This window comes from Azolla caroliniana, unplaced genomic scaffold, assembly GCF_043228905.1.
Source record: "Azolla caroliniana isolate FFs.n. ecotype wild unplaced genomic scaffold, voAzoCaro1.0.p SCAF_11, whole genome shotgun sequence".
NCBI classification, from domain to species: Eukaryota; Viridiplantae; Streptophyta; class Polypodiopsida; order Salviniales; family Salviniaceae; genus Azolla; species Azolla caroliniana.
In genome coordinates this window covers 2,911,388-2,938,224 of record NW_028230446.1, presented here as the reverse complement: position 1 = coordinate 2,938,224, position 26,837 = coordinate 2,911,388, and the positions used below count along the sequence as shown (strand labels likewise).

At 43.2% G+C, this 26,837-nt stretch overlaps 1 protein-coding gene across 1 annotated transcript; it reads left to right on the top strand.

Annotated features, from left to right (window-relative positions):
• Positions 1 to 12,038: 12,038 nt before the first annotated feature.
• Positions 12,039 to 14,416, top strand: LOC147857594 (uncharacterized). Its single transcript, XM_087327957.1, has 2 exons — positions 12,039 to 13,547; positions 13,852 to 14,416. The coding sequence occupies exon 1, from the start codon at positions 12,083 to 12,085 to the stop codon at positions 13,130 to 13,132; it is 1,050 nt and encodes a 349-aa protein (XP_087184083.1). The 5' UTR covers positions 12,039 to 12,082; the 3' UTR covers positions 13,133 to 13,547; positions 13,852 to 14,416.
• The last annotated feature ends 12,421 nt before the right edge of the window (positions 14,417 to 26,837 follow it).

Here is a 26,837-nt window from a genome sequence, read left to right as displayed (position 1 = left end):
AAGTGAGAAGAACAGTGTTGATGAGCAACTCGACCGAGGCTGAATCTGGATGTTGTAGTCCCAGCAACGGTGTCATGAAGAATGTGCTTCACGATATAAAAATGAACTTAAATGTTGTATTTAATAATATTTGAGAGACATGAACCCGCATCCTTATATACGAAGTACAATGTACATACCACTAGGCTAGGCTATTTATTTGTAAAAGTGTGTAATAATTGTGCTTCATGATATAAGAATGAAGCTATATATTGTATTAAGTAAAATTGATAGACTTGAACTCTCAACCTTGTATGCCAAACACAAAGTATACACCACTAAGCTAGGTTAGTTATTTTAGAATACATTTTCATCATTATACTTATCCCATATCTATTTTCATACATGGGAGCTCAAGTGAGCATGATGGCTACCATGTATCACGTGCAATACATGTGCTCCAAATGGCGATCATGCATTGCATGCATGCCATGCTCCCATACATTACCATATGCATGGCAACACTTATATAAAGAGGGGCAAGGAAAACAAGAAAGAATCAAGAGAGAGGGAGAAAATAATATAATCAAGTAAAGAAAACTAGCTCATTGGGTGGAGAACCTCTCGTTTCGAAGTTGAGGTCGTGGGTTCAAATCAAGGGTCGATAGAGAATGTGTGTAGTTTGCGATCAAGGATTGTAAAGTTGCTAAAATATTATACTTTTAATATACATTGAATGTTTATATCATATAATCTTGTTCCTTGAATCATACTTTGTCTCAATCTTCTTTCTTGAATCATACATTGTCTCTATTTTTTATCTATGCTCGTCTCTCTCTCTCTCTCTCTCTCACACACACACACACACACACACACACACACATTACTCGTAACTCTTCTTCTTACTATCCTTATCCATTCTATCATCACCATACAAGCCTTATTAAAAGTTAAGTTTCTTCAACTCCCCTTAACCTTAGTCCCCGCGACTTCGCCGCACGAACCACAACTACCCCGACAACGGAAGACCCGGTGAGAACCGGATGACGAGTACCCGGCAAGGAAGACCCGGTGAGAACCGGATGATGCAGGCCCGGTGAGAACCTCTCACCGGATGAAGGGACATATATGTAAATATGTTCCAGAGAGCCCACTAGGGCTATATTTTGTAAATATCTGAAAGTCATATTAGTATAAATATGACCTAGGGCAAACTCAGTAGTTATGGTGTGTGTAATTTTGGTGTAATGAATGTATAGAGAGAGAGACAGAGAGAGCGATACATAACATGTCTCTGTTGTAACCGCCGCCAAGTGAAGATCATGAGCACGAGGTTGTTGCATCTGTGCTCCCTGTTGTAATTGTTGGCATAGTGACAGTTTGGAGTCTGTGGACTCCTGTGGTTTTTCCCTCTCAGGGTTTTCCACGTTAACATCCTATGTATTCTCTTTTCTGTTCGGGTACTTACCTCCATTCCCATTTCTGTTGTGTTTGATTGTTATCAAGTGATCTACGCTTCGGTTGTGACCGGAGATTATTCCACGTATTTCACGACAAACTGGTATCAGAGCGAAACGACACAGAAAAATGGACGATTCGTTGGGAGGCATGTTCAAGCTCACCGGCTCCAACTATTTAGTGTGGAAGTCGAAGATGAGGGACATGCTCATGGTTAAAGATCTTTGGTTGCCAGTTCAGTTCGGGGACAAGAGACCGGACAAAATCGACGCCACGATATGGGAGGTGATGCACATGAAGACAACGACGTACATACGGTGCTTCATCGACATGAGTCTATACAACAACTTCAATGAAGAGAGCAAGGCTCATGAGCTCTGGGAGAAGATCGGCATTATGTTCCAGAACAAAAATGCTGTTAATCAGGTTTCAGTATTTCGGAAGCTAGTAAGACTCTGATACCAAGATGGCTCCAGCATGGCGGAGCACATGAATGCCTTCCAGGGGTTGATACACCAGGCAACATCATTGGAAGTACCTCTCGCCGATGAGGTACTAGCACTACTCCTGCTCGGTTCCCTCCTAGATAGCTGGGAGACGCTGGTTGTCACGTTGGGCAACGCCGGGCCGGAAGGGAAACGGTTATCCCTAGCAAGCGTGAAGTCGAGCTTGCTAGATGAGGAAGCGCGTCGGAAAGATAAGGATACGAGCTCCGACTCCAAAGCGCTCCTTACCGAATCGGAATGCGGAAGACAAAGGAACCATAGTCCCCAGAACCAAGAAAAGTCAGGGACACGGTCAAAGTCAAGGGGGAGGCCTACTTGCTTCTATTGCGGCAAGCCGGGACACTTCTAGAAGAACTGTCGGCACTTCCGAAAAGACAAGGAAACCGACGGTACCGATTCGAAGTGGACACCGGACCGGAACGGTAAAGACCGGAGGGGGCCGGACCGGAAGGGAATGACGGCAATCGCGGCAAGTGAAGAAGAGTTGATGCTCATCACCGAGGAGAGTGAGTTGTGTTAGATATAATCAATGATCAGCCCCAAGTTGTAAATCTATCCCCATATGTGCTCTTAGACTGCACATTTTGTGATAGCGCCCCAAATGAGGAGCGGCTAGTGTGCAACTCGACCATATGGGTCGATAAGGTGTTAATCTAGGAAACCGTAGATGCGTAGGACACAATATATTTAGGAAAGAGAGAAATAGATAAAAGGATTGGCTAATCAAGTCAGCTAGAATATTTTGTGGGCAAGTTACGATGTACTTAGTCTTGAAGTATGCGTCATTGACTTCAAGATAAGTATTATCTAGCACTAGCCTGTACCTAGGGAGTTGGGTCATATTAAATGACAAGTCAGTTGACAGAAAAGGAATATCTCCACTACTGTCAACTGACTTGCACATTTATACTAAGACCAAACATAGATTATAAGTCACTTTTCTCACACAGTGGTCAGATTGATCATCAGTCCCCACTAATTTTGTAGTGAGCCGGTCCATATCCTATCTAAGCTCTAAGGTGTGAGCGCATGGGAAAACTACCATTTTGAACTACTCTCATATGTAATAGAAATTCTATTTTCATATATCCATCTCTGCAGTTGTAACTCTATATACCTATCTACTCGATTCTCAATATTTCTAATAAGTTGAACCTTGCCGGCGACGAGACAACGTGGGTTGTTGATTCCGAAGTGTCGTTCCACCTTACCCCGAACCGTAAATACTTCTCATCCTACACAGCCGGTGATCACGGTTGTGTCCGGATGGGCAATGAAGGTACATGCCGAATTGTCGGCATAGGAGACGTGTGGTTGACAACACCAACCGGATGCAAGCTGTTGCTGAAGGATGTCCAACACATTCCGGAGGTTCGACTGAACCTGATATCAGCCGGTCGGCTAGATGATGAAGGCTACAGGGGTAACATCCAGAACGGAGTCATGAAATTCAGCAAAGGGAGCCTGATAGTGGCTCAGGCCTAGAAGGTCAACACGTTGTATCTGATAAATGCCCGGTTATGCCCGGAAGAAGTGAAACGTGGCTTCCGACACTACCGGTGAACTGTGGCACAAGAGACTATGCCACATGAGCGAGAAGGGGATGAAGAGGCTTGCCGATGACAACCTCATTCCGGTGAAGGACGTGCATCTTGAGAGGTGCATCGACTGCCTAGCTGGTAAGAAAAACCGGACCTCCTTCCGATCGAGGCCACCGATGAGACGTAATGCACCATTGGAGTTGGTGCATACTGATGTGTGTCAAGTGAACACGAAGTCACATGCTAGATCACAGTACTTCGTGACGTTCATAGATGACCACAACCAGAAGCTGTGGGCCACACCGTTGAAGACGAAGGATCAGGTGCTATCCGTCTTCAAAGAGCTCCACACGAGAGTGGAAAGAGAAACCGGCCGGAAGCTGAAGGCGGTTCGAGCAGATAACGGAAGAGAATACCGGGGGCAGTTCGAGGAGTACTACCGCTCGAAGGGAATCCGGCTTGAATTTACCGTGCCGAAGACGCCGGAACTAAATGGGCTAGTCGAGAGGATGAACCAGACCATAATGGAGAGGGTCCAGAGTATGCTAGCACATGCTAAACTACCCAAGACGTTTTGGGCTGAGGCACTGTCGACAAGTACGTAAGTGATAAACAGATCACCCTCAGTACCCTTGGACGGAGACACGCCGCAGAGAGTATGGACTGGTAAGGAAGTGTCCTATCGGCATCTGAAGGTGTTCGGTTGTCTCGCGTACGTGCATGTAGCTAAGGACCGGAGAGGAAAGCTGGATCCAAAGACCCGGCCATGCATATTCCTTGGTTACGGCGATGATGAGTTCGGCTACCGAGTGTGGGACCTGGCCGACAAGAAGGTATTCCGGAGTCGAGATATTATCTTCATGGAGGACAAGACGGTTGCCGACTGGGAGTCGGAGAAGAAGATAATGAACTCCGAGTCCACTAGTAAGGATTGATTCTACGATGAGCAGACCCAACCGGCAAGAGACCGGTTAGCACTCGATGAATCGGCTGGTGACGGTAAGGAGACAAAACAAGCCGAGGAAGAAGGAATAGGTGAAACCGGAACCGGCCAAGACCCCGAATTGGATTCATATGAAGAGAAAATAGAGGAGCTGGTTGCCGAAAGACAAAGACGGAGATATCCTCTCAGAGAGAGAAGGGCCCCCCAGAGAGAGATGAGTCGGATGTTGATGCCATCTGCTTTGGTTTAGGTTGGTAAGACTCGGTTTGGAGTTGACTACGAACCTTAGTTGGGTGCAGTCAGTCGGCTCACCCGATATCGTTCTAGTCGGTTTTGAACCCGAGTTGATTTGATTTCGGATACTTGTTGCTGAACTTGCTCAGAGTGACTCTAGTAACTTGAGGGATAGAACCGGCTGATCTTCCCGAATGTTGCCGAGTCGGAGTGAGCCCGGTTAGCTTTCGATTGTATGCCGAATACCGATTACAAGAAATTGATTGTCTGGGCCGGTTTTGCTTCGGGTGACTGTAGCGATTAGAGGGACGGATCCAACTGATCCTCCCGAATGTCAATCAACCGAATGAAGCACGAATTTGGTTGTTGCCAGGAGACCAATTTGCAGCGGGTGGTTACAACAAGCGAGTGAATAGTGTCCGGTGACCTATTCGGATGTCGTTTAACCGAATGAAGCACGATTGGGTCGGGTGTTGCACAGGGAGCTTGCCTCAAGTGGTTACAATCACAGGAACAAAGTATAGTCAGCTAGCTTACTCCAATTAGTGATTTAACACAGTGAGATGCAAACTTCTTGTTTGTCTTCTCTCTTCTCTGTTCTTCAAGAAGTTACAAAAAACAGAATGTTGTGGTGTACGATGACGGCCGACAGCAGGTTGAAGAACCTCCAACACTCTGATACCAAATGTTGGTGACAAGGTCGTCAGTGCGGAAAAACAAACAACATCTGTGATGTTGAAGGACCTGTGTATGAGAATGAAACAAGATACACATAGAGACTCCAATGCACAGTCTGCTCGGGATCGGGCCATCTGGCCCTCGAATGTCCTCACCGGCCACAATGTCCGATCTGCCAGTCCCGATCTCAAACTGTCGAGCAATGTGAATACAATTTGCTCAACCGCACAACGACGGCCCTGGTTCGCCAAATTGAGCCCAAGGATACATACTCTCGTCAGGACGAGTGACAATCCTACCAGAACCAGGATAACCAACGACCCCAATCGCCAGATAGGCGGCGTCGTGACGACGATTACCATCGGGACAACGACCGTTACCAAAACAACAACCGACGGAGAGCAGCCGACCGCCGTGATCGCTATCACGATGACCAGTATCGGGCAAACGACGATTATGATTGATATGACGATGATCGGGAGGACCGATATGATCAGAGAAATTTCCGTAATGATCGGCGCAACTCTCACTGAGGATTGCGCAACAACAGAAGGAATAACGACAACCGTCGTTGGGACCCCCCACAAAATGAACCGCGCAGCTCGAACGTGCCCTGGACCAACCCACCAACACACGAGGCCGAGAATCAATCACACCCCCCCCTACACACAGATTGGGCTGGCACCAGCAACTTGGCCGCCATTACTTGCTTCAAGTGCAACCAACCCGGTCACTACGCTACGCAATGCCCAACAACAGACCACGGAAAGGGTCTGGCCGTGAATAGTATTATGGCCGACATGCAAAACGTCACAACACGCAGTAAAACCCAGGCCACTCCATGGCAAGTACAGGATGAAGTCCGGCAAGCAGCCAAAGAATGGATTGATACAGCTAACACAAACAATGTGGTGCGGATGTAGACAGAAATGGGAGACGCGACCATCGGAGCACCACAGTCCTCGGCACCATCCACGTCGACAAAAGATGACCAGCTGTGGGACGCCCTTACCAGTTCCAGGATCTCCCTGCCTTTGCATAAAGTCTTTCCACTCATGCCGCGTTTTCGGGACACCTTGGCTACACTCACGGCCAACACCCATTCCACCACGCTACCTGTGCACCTGACCGAACCAGGAACGGGTCCACCCCTCATGGAGGCTCAGCATCCAGCCATAAAAATTATGATTAAAGGACGGGACCTGCACGGGTGCATAATCGACGGCGGCTCTGGCGTGAATGTCATCAGCGAGGCTACCTATCATAAACTCGGTCTGAACCAATGGGAACCTTGCCCCTTTTGGCTTTGGATGGCCGATACATGATCGGTTCGCCCCATCGAATTAATCCGTCACCTCGACTTTACTCTAGGGGGCCACATGTTCACTATCTCGGCCGTTGTATTACGACTCGAAGCATAGGGCGCCTACCCAATGTTACTTGGCAGACCATGGTTGTGCACAACAAATATCAAACAGCATTGGCAGCGCAACATGATCTCGTTTCGCCAAGGAAAGACCAAGGTCCGGATCATAACCGAAGAACGTGTAACCACGCCCCACAACACCTCGCCGTTATACGCGGAAGGGGTGCACATGCTCGACGGGTTAGCCGATGACGAGGTGGCTGACTTCCTAGAAGACCATCCCACTATCATACCCCTCTTCGAAATCGACGCCATATCGGCAGTCGGCACATCTCTAGATGAGGAGGTCACGGAGAATACACCTCCTCAAGACGAGCCCGATCCCACCACCATCGCAGAATTACGACACACTCGGGACGCTTTTGAACAAGAACTCACCATCTCCCAACGAGTGAAGGCATCAACGCTCGAAACACTAAACCTCGGTTCAGACGAGAACCCTCGCACCCTACAGATTGCTAATAACTTACCAACTGGCGAACGAGCTGCCCTCATACACTTACTCACCGATTACCAGGATGCATTCGCATGGTCTTACATAGATATGAAGGGTTTGGACCCTCAATACTACCAACATCAGATCCATCTTCTCCCTGATGCTCGGCTGGTTCAGCAAAGACGATACCGGATGAACCCCAATTATGCGGCTAAGGTCAAGGAAGAAATAGACAAGCTCCTCCGAGTATGGTTCATACGACCTGTAAAACGCGCCACATGGTTAAGCCCAATCGTAGTCGTCCCCAAGAAAAACGAGAAAATCCGAGTCTGCGTCGACTACCGCAAGCTTAATGCTGCAACGGTCACGGATGGATTCCCTCTCCCGTTCACGGATAGCATTCTCAACACGGTGGCAGGTCACGAATGCTACAGCTTTCTAGACGGGTTCAATGGTGACAACCAAATCAGGATGCACCTGGATGATCAGGAGAAAACAACATTTGTCATGGAATGGGGTGTTTTCGTGGCAGAAGTAATGATGTTTGGTTTGAAAACGGCGTCGGCCATGTTCCAGCGCATCATCACCGAAATTTTTAACAAGTATATCCCGGCGTTCATGCAAGTCTTTCTCGACGACTTCGTCTTATATGGCCAGCGACTGGAACACATGACCCAATTACGTCTCTGTCTTGATCGATGTCGCCAGGCTCGGTTAAATTTAAACCCGGAAAAATGCGCGTTCTTGGTCACAAGCGGCAACCTACTCTGGCACATCGTTAGTCAAGAAGGCATCGCCATGGACCCGGATAAAGTACAAGCCATCCTAAATGCTTCCGCACCCTCGAACGCAAAGGCCCTCAGCCGATTTCTAGGACAATCAGATGGCACAGTCGGATGATACACCACCTGGCCGATTTCGCGACACCACTACATGCGGCGGTGCATTGACTTCCTTTTCAATGGACTTCAATCGAAGACGAGGCTTACCAAGCTTTGAAATTAATGCTCTCGCATGCCCCAGTTGTACAGCCCCCGATATGGTCAGAACCTTTTCACGTTTTCGTGGACGCATCAGATATCGCCATCGGGAGCGCACTTATGCAATGCACGCCCCCAAATTGGTATCGGCCAGTGTATTATGCTAGCCAACGTCTCTCAGCCGCGGAAAAGAACTATTCAACCATCGAATGAGAGGCCCTCGGTATGATCTACAACATCAGTCAATTTCGGCATTACTTCTTAGGCCGAAAATTCACATTTCACGTTGATCACTCGGCCCTCCTTTACCTGGTCAATAAACAAGCCCTGACAGGTCGACTAGCTCGATGGATGCTCCTTTTACAAGAGTTTGATTTTCATATAAAGCATCGACCTAGAGTCCAACACGCCATCGCTGACTACCTAAGCCGCCTCGAGTCAAGGGACACTGCCGAGTCCACGTATGACGATTTACCCGATGTCGTCCTATTTAATCTCACAACGCTGCCAGACGACAAAGAAGATGAATGGATCACAGAGATGACCCATTTCCTTAGTACTGGCCTGCCTCCCGACCACATGCCCCTCGATGCGCGGAAACAACTCGCAGTACGAAGCCGAAACTTTTGTCTCGTTTCCGACATCCTCTACCACAAAGGCTCGGACGGAATATGACGCCGGGCAATTCGACAATTCGAGAAGAAGGCCATCCTCCAAGAGGCCCACCTAGGAATCACCGGTGGACACTCTGTCGGAGAGTCCACGACAAGGAAAGTATGGCAGAGAGGGTTATGGTAGCCTACAATAAAAAAGGATGCCCACGAGTTCTGTCGGCAGTGTGACTTGTGCCAACGGTTGGGACAACCGATGGAACAAGCTCGAATGCCACACCAACCCATTCTTCCATTAGAACCATTTCAAAAATGGGGGTTAGATTTTGTGGGACCCTTCAAACTAGCCGCGGCCCAAACTGGTAATAAGTATATCATCGTGGCCACAGACTACTGCACAAAATGGGTCGAGACAAAGGCTTTACGAGACAACACAGCAGCATCCACGACAAAATTCGTGTACGAACATCTCTGGTGCCGTTATGGATGCCCAATTGAGCTCGTTAGTGACCAAGGTGGGCACTTTATAAACCATATAATACGCGAGCTTACGACACACTACGCGGTTGTACATAAGAAAAGTACACCATACTACCCGTAGGCAAACGGATTGGCAGAATCGACTAAAAAAATTCTCCAAACAAAATTCATGTCAAAGCTCGGATTGACGATCCCTGACTTCGAATTCCGATTGCTGGTAAACGGATTAAACTCTTGATCCACACGCCAATTTCTTTGACACGACACCGTTCCATTGGAGGATAATAAACATAGGTTCATTAAATGTCCTATAGCGTGTACCATTTGGAAGTACTTATCGGACATTTGACCAGTTTTAACCCGTTGTTGTTTGAGACCTTAACAATGGGTTTTTTCTCAATAGGTTCAAAATGGTTCAAATGATGAGATGGAGAGAGTGTTCTAATTTTTACGTTATTGGGGTCTACAACACAATTGGAATATGCGTAATGCTTTCATGTTTGATAATAGACATGGGATGAAAGCCTATATAAAGAAGTAGAAAGGTATTCTCATGTGGAATTTTTGGATGTTAGAGCATGCGGGGATCATTTCTTTAAATGCATATTCAGGTTTTTTTATAGCATTACAGAACGTCCCTCTCCCTACATAGGCATATATGATAGATAGAGGAGACTAAGAAGTGTTGTCACTAAGTGGATTTTACATACAATTAATATAATTGTGTGCTTTTACCCAAAAAGAGAGAGAGAGAGAGAGAGAGAGAGAGAGAGAGAGAGAGAAAGAAAGAAAGAAATATTAACGTCTTCTAAGGCTAAAATTGGCCCATGAGACAAATGGTTTACAACAAAAAAATGGGGTATTTACCCATTCATGGAGAGAGAGAGAGAGAGAGAGAGAGAGAGAGAGAGAGAGAGATGTTGGCTCAAGCAAAAGTCTAACATAGTACGTAATATACTTGGAATGTATTGGCAAACATTCTTTTTCATACGAATAAAAACGAAGGCGTATGTTATCAAAACATTCTTACGTTTTTTTTTTACACTTTTTACATTAACTGACTTACTTTATTGTGGTGGTCACATGGACCACACCTAGATTAGGCCCCTACCAAGCCCCATGCACCACACATAGACCACACCCAAATTAGGCCCCTACCAAGCCTCATGCACCACACCCAAACTAGGCCCCCACCAAGCCCCATAATTAGTAGAGCTAATTGGAGCGGGAGAACACCCTCCACGCTAAGAGAGAGTCTATAAAATGTAACTTGAGACATAATGAAAGGAAGGCTATTCTTGAGAGCATTTCACATCTTGAGCATTTCACATCTTGGTGGAGAAGACGGGCCAAGCCACCCCAACTCACGACCCCAACAACGCCCGCCACGATGCAACACGACAACAATGACGGCAACGCAAACTCGATGAATCCGGAATTCCTACAACACAATCAAGGACACCAGCCCACATCGCCAATCGACCAACTGGTTCAAGCTCTGTCCAACATCATTTTACAAGTTAACCATACTAACCAAGCCATGTTGTCCTTTCTTTCAGCACGATCCGAGCCACAACAAAATCTCCCGGACTCTCGAGTTCGCCCAAAACCGTTCTCCGGCCTACCATCGGAAGACGTCCTCTCTTGGCTGGATCATTTCGAAATGGTGGCCAGTTACCACCAGTGGCCACACCCTCGGAAGGCAATGGAGATGAAGACACTCCTCGAGAATATCGCGGCAACATGGCTTGTACAACAACCCGAAGAGACACGCAACGACTGGGATCTATTACAGGCAGCCATGATTCGGAATTTTGCTCATCAAGACTCCCGCCAGACGGCCCTACAACAACTTGAGTCAATTACCCAACAACCAAGCGAACCCATCACCCAGTTCGCGGTTCGTTTTGTGCAGATCCTACGCCGAGCTGATGCCAACATGTCGGAGGACATGAAGTTGTTTTTTTTCTGGCCGCGTATACGACATGACCTCCGCCGCCGTGTATGTGATCAAGGCCCGACGACACTACACGAAGCCATCCTCACTGCCCAATGCATCGAAGCTGCAGACGCGCACGACATGCACACACCAGGTAATCTTAGTCATGATCATACAAACACTATACCAGCCGTCACTCCCATGGACATCGACATCCAGAACGCGCAATTACATGTCAAGCGTGCATTGCCCGAACGAGACAGCCAGGGACGCCCCAAATGTTTCTATTGCAACAACTATGGCCACATTCGGCGTCACTGCCGAAAGTGGCAGAATCACCAACAGAAGCAGAACATCCAATTAGCTGACGCAACCAAGATGTGAAATGCTCAAGATGTGAAATGCTCTCAAGAATAGCCTTCCTTTCATTATGTCTCAAGTTACATTTTATAGACTCTCTCTTAGCGTGGAGGGTGTTCTCCCGCTCCAATTAGCTCTACTAATTATGGGGCTTGGTGGGGGCCTAGTTTGGGTGTGGTGCATGAGGCTTGGTAGGGGCCTAATTTGGGTGTGGTCTATGTGTGGTGCATGGGGCTTGGTAGGGGCCTAATCTAGGTGTGGTCCATGTGACCACCACATTATCAAACAATTTACCTTATAATAAATAATGAATACAAAAGTATGGTATTTACCATACTTTGAGAGTGTTTACCATACGCAAATGCACGTAGGGTACGTATGGTTCATACTATGGGACTCCGAGAAGATAAGAAGAGAGAGAAGCAGGGTATCTGGTAAGCCCTGTCTCCACACTTCCTCTTGTCCGATGTTCAATCTGTAACACTCTCAGAAAAGGAAGCGTTTTGACATCATGGATTTGGGCAATACCTCTGCCCTTCTTCTTCCTCAACAAGAAGAAAACACACTCCCTGACAATTCCGTGGAAGGTATTTCGTTGATAGATGAAACAGAAAAGCATGGTGAAGAAGTGGAAGAATCGAGAAGAAATGATGATGATGATGATGATGATGATGATGATGGTAATAAGGAAGTTGTATCTAAAGGAGATTTTGTAGATGCAGAGAATATGCTTGGAAACAAGATTACAACCTCTTTGAATCCGAGTTTTCCTGCTATTCGGGCACGCATTTCCGATGATATTGATGAAGAAGACGATGAAGCTAAAGAAGAAGATGACTGTAAAGATGGTATTGAAGAAGAAAACAAAGATATGAGAAACTTTGCTAGTATTGAAAGTTATGATGATGCCTCTATTCTTGCTTCATCTCCAGGAATGGAAAGCAGTGTTGTTGGATCCTTTTTCGGATTAGTTCCTTTTCCAGGAGCTTCCATTGATGCTCAACAGAGTGCTTTAAGAAAGCTCAATGAGTTGAATTCTGGTGTTTCGTCTGTCGATTTCTCGATACTCGAAAATGTTACGGAAGAAGAGTTTCGGCACAGGGTGATGGATACCGCAATAAGTAAAGGTTTCTCTCTCGACGATGAGATACTTCTCGAGATTCTGGATGCATTAGTACCCGTCGTGAGGGAAAGGATTAAGAGAAATAAAGATGGAAGCTATAGTGGAACTATTATACCTGTGGCTAAGCCTACAATCGAAGATGAGGATGAAGAAGAAGATTATATAACTGCAGCGTATGATGCCGAAGCATATGGAATCGAAGGCGAAAAAGTAAATGGAAAAGAAGGCTTAAATTTGGATAAGTTAACAAATCCAGAGATTCTCTCATATTCCGCTCTGGGTTTGCCTATTAGATATCCAGAGTATGAGTCTGATGAGCAAGAGGATTCGATATTGGCATCGATGAATGGAGAAGGAAATAATCTGAGCTCTGAGGTAGGATCGGAGCCAAAGAAACCAGATAACTTGGATGTGATCCATGATGAAGTTCTAATATGAAAATGCTTGTATGAATGTATGAATATGGCCAGATCTCATGTATCTGGTAGGCTTTCATTCTCATGATTCTTATCCTGAGAAGGAATTGCACAACACAAATCAGTTAACTAACAGATTTGAGTATGCTGAAGCATTGGGATTCTCTGATGAGATTGAGCTTAACCATGTTGTGAAGGTTACGGTGGTATAACAACCAACAATGATCCCCAATATTTGATTATAGAACCTACAAATAGACATGGGGAGAATTTAGAACAATAGTGAATTTGATATGAACTTCCCTGTTCAGGAGGATGAAGCCATGAGCATCACTGGTGATGACAATGTTTACTACTACAACATTATCATTGAGAACTCTTCTCTTTTGGATGCATTTATGAGCTCTAATTTTCTTCAGGAGCTCAAGTCATTAATGGTAATGTTGCCATTAGTCCTAGTTGCAAGACCTTTCCTCCGTGAAAACTGAATGGTGGTATAGTGAATTGCCATGTAGCATATGTAAGATACCCAAATCAGTGATTTGTTCTGTGTACTGTTTAAGGCGGTAGCGTAAATAAGAGTGTAATCATCAAGTGACTGCCAGTGGAGGCTTTGTATAGTGTAATATAATTCCGTTTCACCATGATTCGCTATCAATCGTGATTCTTTTTGTTCATCTCTAGTATTGTTTTATCGATTCCCACTTTTACTTGTATTTGGCATTCTCTGGTTTCATGCAGGTTGCACAAGAGTGGCCTGTTGGCTGGAGACGAGATCAAAAAATTTTGCGATAGAACGTCACTCAAAGTATGGTGTCAACTAGGAACCCTTGGGAAGGAATGTTAATACTAGGAACATATCTCCGGTAGTATTACCTGAGCTAAACTTTGAGTGTAAAAATGATGGATTGGATCGGCTAGTTTGTATTGTGCACGGTCTAGGGAGCGGAATATGCACGAGGCAGATCAACATGGATAGCCAAAACCCATGATGACAACAGAAAGGATTTGTGAACAGTTATAGTGGATGGTGATCACACATAAGCTATTAGCCATTGTTCCAGTTAATATTTTATTACAACAAAGTTGTCTTATGTGTGACACCACATACGAAAGAAGGGAGTATTGGACATGTGTTACAAAGTACTTGGCATGCAATAAGCTTGTTTGGAGTGTATGATGGATGGAAACTTTGTTCTCATTTCCTGAGTCTATGTTAGAAATATAGGATATAGTGGAGTGTATAAAGGATGGAAACTTTTTAATCAATTCTTGTGTCTATGTTAGAAACATAGGATATAATGTAGAGGATGGAAACTTTTGTCATCAATTCATGAGTCTATATTGTTTCGTAGAAAATTTTCTGAATAAATATGGAAGCTTTGAAGGATCATTAAGCAATGCATGAGATAATAGAAGCTATGTGTATGAGAGAGAGAGAGAAAGAGATGGAGACCAAGAGGTCATGGGTTCAACCCTACATTCCACAGTGGCATCTAATCAATTAAGAGGATATATATGTATGGAGAGGGTTTCAAATCCAAGATGTAATGCTAGTAGTGCAACAACTTACTACTGGGGAAAGGTAATTACGATAAAGAAATAGACAAAGAAGTAGAGGTTACATTGATCAAACATTGTTGTATATTGGGAACTTGGTTTATATATAGCTTCTCTTGTGTACTCACAATGAAGCATAGGCCTATAAATCTTGATTAGAGAGTGGGGAAATATTGGTGGCACCCAATGCATTTAATTGCAAGAACATTTTCCCTAGCACTTCCAACAAAGGTGGACTTTAGCATGCATTCTCCAATAAATCTATGGTTGAGTGTGACTTCTAAAAATGCCTGTCCAGCTTAACTATGTCTCACAAGATTTGAGATGGCTTATTGATTTGAGCATTAAAGTCCTTCACGGTTTGTTCAAGCTAAATGGCTTCCCATATGGCAACTACATTGCCCACATGTTTGTCCTATATGCTACAAAATACCATAATAAGTTGTTACTTATTGATCCAATAGAGGGTTGCCCCTACATAAGGAGACTAGAAACCTTGATGTAGGTGAATGAAAACGCTTGCTTCATGAACTATACCACAATCAACGGTTCCTTTACATGTCACAATACTCTTTTAGTGTAGTCTAAATGCTCTTGGAATAGTCTTTGGATCAATTGGTTGAGGAGTTTGACCTTGTATTTGAGGTTGGGGTAGGTTATGTTCAAATAGATCAAGTGGTTGATGGTTCATCTATACTATGTGGGGATGCAAATTATAGATCCACATTTCTCTTGTAGCTTCACATTTCGATCTAGCAAGGCCATAACCAACTTGGAATCTACCGATTAGAGTTTGAATAGTAGCTTTGGATAGATATAATGGCCATGGGTAGTCGTCTATACTATGTGGGGATGCAAATTGTAGATCCACATTTCTCTTGTAGCTTCACGTTTCGATCTAGCAAGGCCATAACCAACTTGGAATCTACCGATTAGAATTTGAATAGTAGCTTTGGATAGATATAATGGCCATGGGTAGGGTTGTTTGTGTGCATGTCTTTAATGTTTAGGTATGTATAATATCTCATAAATGTTATTGTATAAACTATACCTTAGATTTACTTTACTAAATTACTCATTTCTTGTTTAATATTGTACTTGACACGGTGCAAAAAATACGTATTGTCTATACTTGCATAAAGAAAACTCCAAATCTCATGAATATTAAAAAATGCCTTAAATATACACCTTAAACTCGATATTATTAGAAAATCATCTCAAGCAAATATTTTTCCCTGTAGGCTGTCTATACATAAAAGAAAGAAAACTCCAAATCTCATGAATATTAAAAAATGCTTAAATTATACACCTTAAACTCGAAATTATTAGAAAATCCTCGCAAGCAAATATTTTTACCCTCTTCCATCTACCTTAACTAAACTGACCATGTTTGCTATCAAAAATATAGTTACAAGTTAAAAGTGAGTACATAGCATTTTCTTCCTTTTTAGTCGAAGACTAAGTTGCATTTCACCATTTTTTGCTGAAATGGAATTCGAAGAGTTTGGTACATCTTAATATGTAAGTACTTTTAAATGTTTGTATTAGTAAAAAATGTTTGCAATTCATCCGTCCCAGACAGGTTTTGTTAGAAATCGGAGCCTCCTAGACAATCTCTTCTCATTCTGGGAAGTAGTAGCCCTTGCCAAGCATACCAACAACAAGGTAGCGGTGGTGCTACTAGCCTTTAAGAAAGCATATGACAGGGTATGTTAGAGCTTTCTAGAAAGTGTGATGAGGAAACTCGGCTTTCAATAGACATGGATCAAAGGCATTGCAGGATTTTATAGGAATGGCAGCATTTGCATTCCGTTGGCAGGTGAAAGGGGCCCCTTTTTCCGAATATCTCGATCTGTACGGCAGGGATGCCCACTAGCTCCATCCTTATTTCTATTATACACCGAAGCACTCTATTGCTTTCTCAACTCGCGGCATCTCAACCTACGTGGTCTTCCCATACCTCATTCTCACCAAAGCATCCTAGATATAGAATTTGCAGATGACATAGCAATCTTCCTTCAAGGGGACTTGGAAAACCTCCAAAAGCTAGAAAGTGGGCTAGTTGTATTTTGCAAGAGATCCAACGCCATGATCAATTGGCACAAATCCTGCGCAATATGGCTCTCTCAGGAAACACATCCGGCGTGGCACCCAAACCCCGCTTTCAAATGGATCAATCAAGGAGCAAGCACCAAATATTTGGGTTTCCAAATTGGTTTCAACATACCGTCGGAGACTATGATTGCACCCGTTATCCATTCCATTCGACAAAAGTTGATACATTGGAGCTCGAAAAAATTGTCACTAGCGGGTCGCATCATAGTGGCAAATCAGGTACTAATCGCAACAGCATGGTAAAATCTCTCATGTTGGACAATCTCCAAGCAAAGTATACATCAGATTCAACGACTGGTCCGCAACTACATTTGGTCTAGTAAGGAAGACCATGTAGCTTGCGCCAAGGTGGCGTGGCCTATACTCACAGCGCTTAAGTCGAAAGGGGGATTGAGTCTTATTGATCCCCTTTCACAATCGAAAGCCTTACTTGCCAAATTTGTGGTGCGAGGACTCCAACCAGGAAATGATTGTTGGAAAATGCTACTGAGGTTACGTTTCGCTTACTTTAGGCCACGAAAAGGGGTCAATTGGGCCCCCCAAACGGGATGGATTCTAAACATGGATCTCAAACCTAGTTTCTCCCACCAATTGGAGGATAGATTTAGTGCATCCATGTGGAAGGCATGGTGTGACATTCGCCGAGGGCTCAAGTGTGATCAACCGAGATCGGAACCTGCCTGGCGCAGTCAACGTATCCTATGGAACCCATGTCTCAAGGATGAATCTAATCAACTACTGGAATCACGTAAGGGGTTGTCATGGGGATACATTGCAGAAGGTCCAGGAAAAACTATAGAATGTTGGCAACGGTTTATGTCAAGGCCACGACAAGATCAGGCGAACATACTCCATGGAATCAGGGGCAGATGGACTATGAGATCGGAAATCATTAATGCTCTACTGATTAGGGAATTTGCTACTCAAAGGACGACAATGGAGAAATGGATAGGCCATGAGGAGGAGGGATCTCTGATCCCGAGAGGTAGGGGACCACCAGACAGACTCGAAGGCTCTGAATTGCGAGACACTGAGACTCCAACACAGAATAACGCAATTCGAGTACTCACGTATACTAGTCATAAATGGATTGTAGATCCTGATCCGATCAAAGTACAACCCGATTGGCATATATGTACTCATGAAAACACATGGCTACGTAAGGTCAGTTGGGACCCTTTGCAATGGACATGGTGTGATCCCTACGCGCAAGGCAAGGAAGCAAACCCATCCCTTTCTTCCAATTCACAACTAGATTGGGTCGCCACATTCTAGGTGCTCAAGCCGCCCTAAAACCAGCTGCTGCGAAGGTCTGGCACACATTTCAAGTTCCTTCCACAATAATCACCAAGTTTTGGCAGAAAATCTGGCAACAACAACATGTGAGGCGTATTACCACGTTCCAATGGTTATTAATACATAAGTCCCTACCGGTGGGAGCATGGCAACATGGGAACCTTAGCTCTCCTAATTGTGTAGAGTGCCCACATGCAGTAGAATCCATACGACACACTCTATGGGACTGCCCAACGTCCCATCGAATATGGCAGGGGGTTGGCCGCTTGTTGCAATTATGCCAGGTGCAAGGCTCAATCAAGTGGGGAAATATATGTTGGTTATAATGGCAGGCTGCAATTGGCAGATACGAGCATCAAGAGGAGGGGATGGCTTTGGTGATAAAAGCACAAGAGGTCCTTTTCTCCTCCAGCGGCAATGTCCACTCCATTCCTCTTAATGACAAATCTCAAGAGGTGTTGGAATTGGTCAGCCCAATAACCCTTTGGATTTTATGGAAACAACGATGTAGGCGAGTCTTCTCCAACCAAACCGCACATCCAACAAGGTTACTGCAAGAGATATGGAGTGAAATTGTAGCCACTCTGAAGAGACAATATGATGGCCTTAAGGGTAGCTCCGAGGGAGTTGAAAGACAACGAATAGCCTTCATCCAACAATGGTCGTCCTCTCCCTTTCTTGAGTCAGTGGGCATCCACATAAGATGGAACTATCGCGTCCCTTCAGGGATTTGCACATAATCGTCTCATTTGTAAAATTTTATAACTAATGGAAGGAGTTTTATTTTGGAAAAATAAAAAATAAAAAACTACATGCAATGCTTTTAATTCCCAAATTTGTTACAATAGTTGCTAATTTGTTAATATTATTGACTTTGCGTTGACCTGATTATAGAGATTGCATGCTTTTGTTGTTATTGAGATGGGTTATATTTGGTGTTTTTTTTCAAAAAACAAAACCCATTCCATTAGTTAAAAAATTTTACAACTGAGAATGTTATATACAAATCCTAGAAGTGACTCGATAGTTCCATCATATGTGGAGGCCTACTGACTCAAGAAAGAGAGAGGACAACCATTGTTGGATGAAGGCTAATTGTTGTCTTTCGGCTCCATTGGATCTGCCCCTTATTGCATCGTAGTGGCTCCTTAGCGTGGTTACATTTGGTGTTGGTTTTATTAAAAACAAATTAATTTTGATCCTAAATGTTACATGGGACTATTAAAGTGAGACGTAAATTTCTTAAATAGAGTTAGAGAAATATAATACGATATTTTACTTTAATTGCAATATTTCAAAATTTAATCTTGTATATTATACTCTATAATATATCGTCACCAAAGCTTGAAAATTCATGAGGACATAAACCAAGGGAAACTCTAGTAGAGATACGATTAGGAGTTAAGATGCCCCAAATAACAAGGAAGATTAAAGGGTGAAGCTTGTGTTCTTCGAAGATTCTCCAGAACTAGCTCAAGGGTGAAGCTAGTACATTTTCTTCCTCTCTTTTTCCAAAAATAGTACATTTTCTTCCTTGCTGCCACCCAAATTTCCCCAAGAAAAATAATAGCTACCCGATTCTTAATCCCAAGATCAATAAATGACAATCCCATAGGTCAATTTTAATGTACGACGACAATAATAGAACCTGTCTATCTACCCGTGTTTGTCAAAACGAAGAGTTCCTCTATATTCTTTTCTTCATTATCTCCAACCTAGACTCCTATTGGATGTTTTGGTTGTCTTTCTTGTGCTATATTTAGGTTTGGCATTCCTTAAAGGAATCGTGTGTTTTTAGTAGAGGAGAAAAGAAATGAACATAAAAACCATGATCATGTGGGAAATGGAAAACACATGTGTGAACTCCATAAGACCTATGAACAAGAAGTTTGATGGAGGGGTAAAAGTTAAAACACATAAATCTTGCTTTATATCTTTACATTTTATGAGATTTTATTTTATTTTATTTTTATATAACATTCTTTTCCTAGATTTTTTCTTGTATGTGGGTGGGGTAAATTGCAATCTCCCTTTACCTTTTTCCCACTAACACTCTTTAACACAAAACTCTCCTTTTCACACTCTATTTCATCTTTTAGAGAAAGGTAAATTTAGATGACTATGAAGGAAGATGATGTTTCTTCTCCCACTTCTCTTTACACGGATTCCCAATTATCATATGCAGATAGGTTCATTTGCAATGTACATCATGAAGCTACTTTTGTATGTGATTGGAGTAGGAGTATGTATGGTGTTTGGGCATTTTGAAACTCTTCCCATGTGGATTTAGGGATGCTACTTCCCCATGCCTAGTCAACCCCTACGAAAAACACCAATATTACAAAAGTTTCCAAGAGGTATTTCTTGAGAATCCAATATTTAATTTCTTTGTCATTCCATATGTTCTCTTGTTATTGGATTTGGGTTTTGGGTTTAGGAGAGGTTGACTGACAAACAAATAAGAGAACAAAGATTAAGATAGTATTAAGAATGAATTAGTAATAAGACTAGCATTGATCTACTTTATATCAACTAGGGATGAATCCCCCATTTATACATTCGAACATACATTGCATGACTACGCATGCAATCTCTCTCAATTCACATTCTTTCAACCCACACAAATGGTTTTACAACTCCATAGGCAAGGAATAATGTCTTATAAAGATACACCATATGTTACAGTGGTCGTAACATTGTGTCAAAGTTTGAGATGACAACCCATTATCTAGGTCTTCTAAAGTCACCAGTGATTGATTCTTTTATAGTATCATGTCCCTCAAGAAAAGGCACAATGTTGAAACAACACTTTAGTATATGTACATTGAAAGGATTTATAGATTAATGGCAATTACATATGTACATGTGTATATGTGTATTTCTATATGAATGTCTAGAGAAGGTCATGATCAACTAAAAGTTTCTTTTAGAAAATCATCAGCAATTACAATGACAAATGTATTTACTTAAATGTGAGGTCATCATGGTAAATCATTTTTATACTCTGTAATGTTAATGATACAATGGGTTCAAGTTCAAAGAAATGTGTCTCATGCGACATGCATTGTATGAATGGGAGTGAACTAATCATTTACAGACTCATTTCCGCAACCCATGGTTTTACAATAGCATCATTGCATTTTGTAAGACGACACTAGATTGAAAATGAGGACTTGGGCTTCTTACGCTCAAGGGATGTTCCTTACACTTGAGGGATTTGTCTTTCCAATAAAAACATTACACATATGGATTTAAAATTGACCATGTAACTTATAAAAATGATTGATTGCATGCCCAATGGTTGTAGCATTATATGGGTATTGTAACCATGTAACTTATAAAAACGAGGCCACGGGGCTGCATGCACAATGGAAGAGCTCCCTGATACACGGGGAGATTCTTGAACTTGGTCCAAATGTTCCCTTGGTTTGCATGCACAATGGTTGTAGCATTATATGGGCATGCAAATTATGAGGTTGTATTGTGAGGCCTAATGTGCAATTGTAGCTCCCCAACTACAAGAATTTGGGTAACATTGGATATTATTTACCTAAAACGCGATGGTAGATATACATATAGGCATGATGTACGGCATTTAAACAAAATTCAAATAGTGAATAGGTGGAAAAGGTTATCAAATAATAACTAGTGTCTCATATAGTCACGTGTTTACAAATGGTTACCAAAGATGTATCAATTGTTCAATATAATCCATAGCTTGAAATTTTTTGAAGTGTAGCAAGTTCATACATGAAGATAAATTAAGAGTTACATATTTTTTTAGCTTTTGTATGCTATTTTTGCGTCTACTGTAACTTTTGGTTATCATTTCAATTCTAATGGTTATGATACTAATAATCTTCTATAAATTTCCAAGAAAATTAGTTGGAAGTTGGAACTATTAAAAGTAATGGTTTCATATGGAAAAGGAGTAATATTTATGATAACGTAATTACATCGTAACACCGGTTGTCGAAAAGCAAGGATGCCAATTCTTTGCCAACTAAAATGGAGAATTAAAATTATAGTTTGTGTAAACACCTCAAAGGTTACTAGAAGAGAAATTTGATATACTACAAATGGGAATGCAAGGAGTAGAAGGAACAAACTCAAGAACCACTATTTGAACCAACTTGTCTCTTTGCTCTCAAAGGGCAAAGCCAATCATCAAGTGTGAAAGACAGATAAGTAGAGGATAGTGATACATGAAAATCAATTTAAAGAATCTTAAGGTGCAACAACAAAGGTTAATTCAAGACTAATAATTTGTAACTCGATGTTCCAAGCATTAAGTGTAGAGGGCACAAGAGGGGTCTCCCAACCCTTACACTATCTACAAGAAGCTAATTATTGGATTCCTCTTTTAGAAGGGCAAGGCATGCAAGTGAAAGGTAGATATGTAAAGGATTATAAGGATGCATGAAAATTAACATGTGATCCTACAACAAAGCAACAAAGGTGGATCCAAGTTTTTTAGTGTGTAACTTGAAGATCTAAACACTAAGTGCAAAGGGCACATGAAGTAGCATTGGTGGTTGCGGAACCTCTTCACCATCACATCAACTACAAACCCCAAGACCCCATGTAAAGGTGAGCATGCAAGAGAGAGAGAGAGAGAGAGAGAGAGAGAGAGACTTATGTCATCTAGTTTTACAACACTTGAGAGGGTTTACCTTGCACTATCACTATTTATGTAGTGAAGATAGCAAAGGGTGTATTATCATATTGTTTTAATAACAAACATTGATTTACGAAGAGAGAGAGAGAGAGAGAGAGAGAGAGAGAGACCAAGCGCAACCTTTGTAGCTATATATTAGCTTAAAACTCATCAAAGGCGTAGGTCAAGTGTAATCTTGATTTACGAAGAGAGAGAGAAAGAGAGAGAGAGAGAGAAAGAGCAAGCGCAACCTTTGTAGCTATATATTAGCTTAAAACTCATCAAAGGCGTAGGTCAAGTGTAATCTGGAATATATATGGTGGTAAGAGAAGAGAAACGATAATGTGTGGCCCAAGTCTCCTATGTTGAGTCACCCCCTAGATTGACAGTTGAGCTATAGATACACTCTTTAGGTAGACTTCAAATCCACAATTTTGATTTTGGTAGATATCTTTACAAGCTATGGTTCATTTTCTTTGGAGATAGTATAGAAGAACAAGTAGTGAGTGGTATATGCTTGTAATATTATGGGAAGTAATACTTCATACAATTCTATGGGAAGTGACACTTCATTTGCATTTAAGCAATATAAGTTTCAAGGTTTTCTATGGCCACTATTGTCTTAAGCAAATAGTTCTAATTCCAACTAATTCTCTTTGGGATATGGATAGAGTTTGTACAACAACAAAGCAGAGCTGCCATTGGGAGTGCAATTATTGTGCTTTTTGATAGCCACAAGATGTGGTACTTTTAGAAGAGAAGCAAAAGCTTATGAATGCCTAATTTAGAACTTTTGCATGGATAATAATTGAGTTGGCAATAGCTCCAAGATAAAGGTTACGCTTATAAAGATTCTTTGTAAGGAAAAATGAAGCATTGTGTACAACAATGGGCCATATCAAAAAGTAGAAAGCTTCAGATACCTTTGCCTTGAGGTTTAGAACAATAATGTATCAAACTTATATGTCACTCACCATGTGAAAGGGGGAGAGATGGTTTACTATTCATTTGACAACATATGAAACGAAGGAGAAGTGAAATGTTGGGTTCTTAAGGAACACTACTTTGACAAGCTTTGGCAATATTGATACTTCTCTAAAGAGTGGAAGTATCTCTAACTTTACTTGGAATGATTTGAAAAATGTCCAAGAGTGTTTTTGGATGAGTTTTTCCAACTCAAGATGTAGACATCATACATGCTCTGACTACTTGACATTGAATCAGTTCCCATTGAGATCATTGGCATGGAGAGGGTTGTGGAATACATATATAAGCATTAAAAAAAACCTCATCATATAGACTTCCAAGAATTGCATGGGAACCTGGTTCCACTATCAACCAAATTTGGGATTGGTTTTCCCACATTTCCATTCTTGACATCTCTCTACACATAATTTTGACTTAGCTAAAGTACATATTTTCAGCTATAATATTCATTAGTAAAACTCTTGAACATCTAGAGCAACTTACCAACTCCACATACAATGCATAGAAATAGTTCACTTTTGTAGCCAACGGTGGTTGAATTTCCCCTCCGAAGATGTTAACAAAATGACAACATCTCTCTCTCTCTCTCTCTCTCTCTCTCTCTCTCTCTCTCTCTCTCTCTCTCTCTCTACTAGAGGGGTGATTATTTATCACTGATCATTTAGTGCACCAAACACACACACACAATGTCTTTGCATCAAGCATTATCACCCTTGCCTTCTAGGCACTTATACATTCTCACATTACAAGAACAGGAAAGCTCCCCTAAGCAAGAGGTATTAACTTTATACACAATGTACCACGTCTATGCTAGCAAAGGAAACTCTTTTACTAACATTGTTTTATGAGGTTTGAGAAGTCTCAATTCGTGCTTCCCAAAGGTCATAGACACATCATCGTCGACCACCTTTTTTCTATAGTGTCTTTATGCTACGCAATTGAGGGTTTTGATGAACTGTGTTTGTTGGTCACGTAACAGTCTCTTTCTAATGCACAGACAAACAACATGTGATACAACTTCTGTACACATGTTCCAAAAGAAAAGGGGTGGGGGAGAGAGACAAAAAAAGGTTGAGTTAGCGTTGGGGAGAGGGAGAGGGGGGGGGGGGGGGGGTCACGAAGAAAGCATAATGAGACAGAGAAGACGAAATGACATGCGAGACGATGATCTGGGATCGATCTATCTACAGGTTGTCGGATACGCACATGTTCGCATGAGGTCATCGGAGAGTGACATGCTACTAGGCTCTAGAGGCTGCGGCAAAACAAGGTTGGCTGGCCATTAGGGGGGGGTTTAGGCCGAGAGATCCACTCCAATAAGAAACGCGATCTTCTTGGGCTTGAGGTGTCGGATGGTCGACCACAAGGAGCTAGCGATTAAAGGGAAGCCGAAGTGTGGAGAGAGAGAGTGTGTGTGTGTGTGTGTGTGTGTGTTTTGTTTTAAGAAGGACATTGGGAACCTTTGGGCTTCCAAAAGGGAAAGGAAAAAGAGAACAAGATAGAGGAAGAAGAAAGGCATGTGTGGCCATCGTGCCACGTGGACCGTACGTGACGCGTGGCCACGTGGGGGCGTACGGAAGGCGGGGGGGGGGGGCGCGCACGTGATCCAATGCCTCTCCTCCTCTTAATGTTTTCCTTTTTTAAGGAAAGAGTAGGCCTCATTCATCACGCTCTCTCCTTCTCTGTTTGCGTCGCACTTCCTAATTGGAGATCATTTACCCGATTGGGTAAGCCCTCCTTAATCCCCCGCAAATGCCCTCTTAATCCATCTGCCACTGGCCACTGATCGCATTATCTCTCTTTAATCCATCTGATATTGGCCTCTGATTGCATTCGATTAGTGCCCTCTTGAATCCATCTGATATTGGCTGCCGGTTCCATTCGATTAGCTCCCATTTAAAATTCTTACATTCTGGCTGTAATTAGCGCCCTCTTAATCAAGCGTGATTAGATTCTGCTGAATCCAGCTGTGATTAGCCGCCTAATTGCATTGGATTAGTTAGTCCCCCCTCCCCCGGGCAGTTAACCCATCTGATCGAGTGGCTGCTGATGGCATGTCTTAGCTCTTAATCCACGTGATCAGAGTGTGCTTTTAATCTATCTCTGTTTGTCTTGTACATGCCTTTTCAGCGCCGCTTATTACTTAATCCCTCTCCCCACTCTCCCCCTCCCCCGTCAAAAAAGAAGAAGAAAAAAAAAAAAGCATCTGAGTGGATGCTAATTATGTACGTGTGATTAGCGAGCGCTCGCTAATCCATGCGGTTAGCTGCAAAATATAGATTAGTGTGCTCTTAATCTCTCTGATTCCTAGTTACGCTCTCTTAAATATATATTTTTTACTAATGATTTGTGTGCCTTTTCTTTTTGTTTTTTTTTTGGGGGGGGGTTTTTTGGGGGGGGTTCCTCGGATGCGATGGAGCAGAGGATGGATGGATCAGCGGCATTATACGGGACGTACCCAGGGAAGTCGTCGCCATCGCCAGGGCGATTGAGCGGCGGCGGCGGCGGCGGCGGCGGCGTATATGCAGACACCACCATGGATGAGGATGCGGGGAGGTCGTCGATCGACGAGTACCCTAGCTATGGAGGCACGCCCTCGAGAGCGCCGCCGGGGGGGGCTGGCCGCCGGGGAGGAGGCGGCGGCGTCGGCAGCGGGAGCCCGATGGAGGGGGGCGGGCGGCCAAGGCGATCCATGTCATCCATGGTCTCCAAAGGGCTAGGGACGCTGCTACAGGCGGCGGCGGCGCCACGTGGCGGCGGCGGGAACAGTCCCAGCGCCGGGCGGCTGAGCGACGCGGACGAGCTGCAGGTGCAGTACGACGAGATCCGCCGCTCCAACGCCACCCCACTCTCCCTGCGCGGCGGCGGCGGCGGCGGCGGTAAATAAATAAATAAATAATCTCTCTTCAAATAACTAAATACATATACATACATATATATATATATATATATATATATATTGATAGATAGATGTATATGGTGGTTGCTTATGTATTTGCCCCCCAGTGGAGGTCGCGAGGACATCGTACAATGCCACCCCGCCCCGTGGTGAGAAGCGTGCGCAAGTCGCGTACATCGAAGAGGAACCCTCCTCTAGCGTTGCAATCCATGT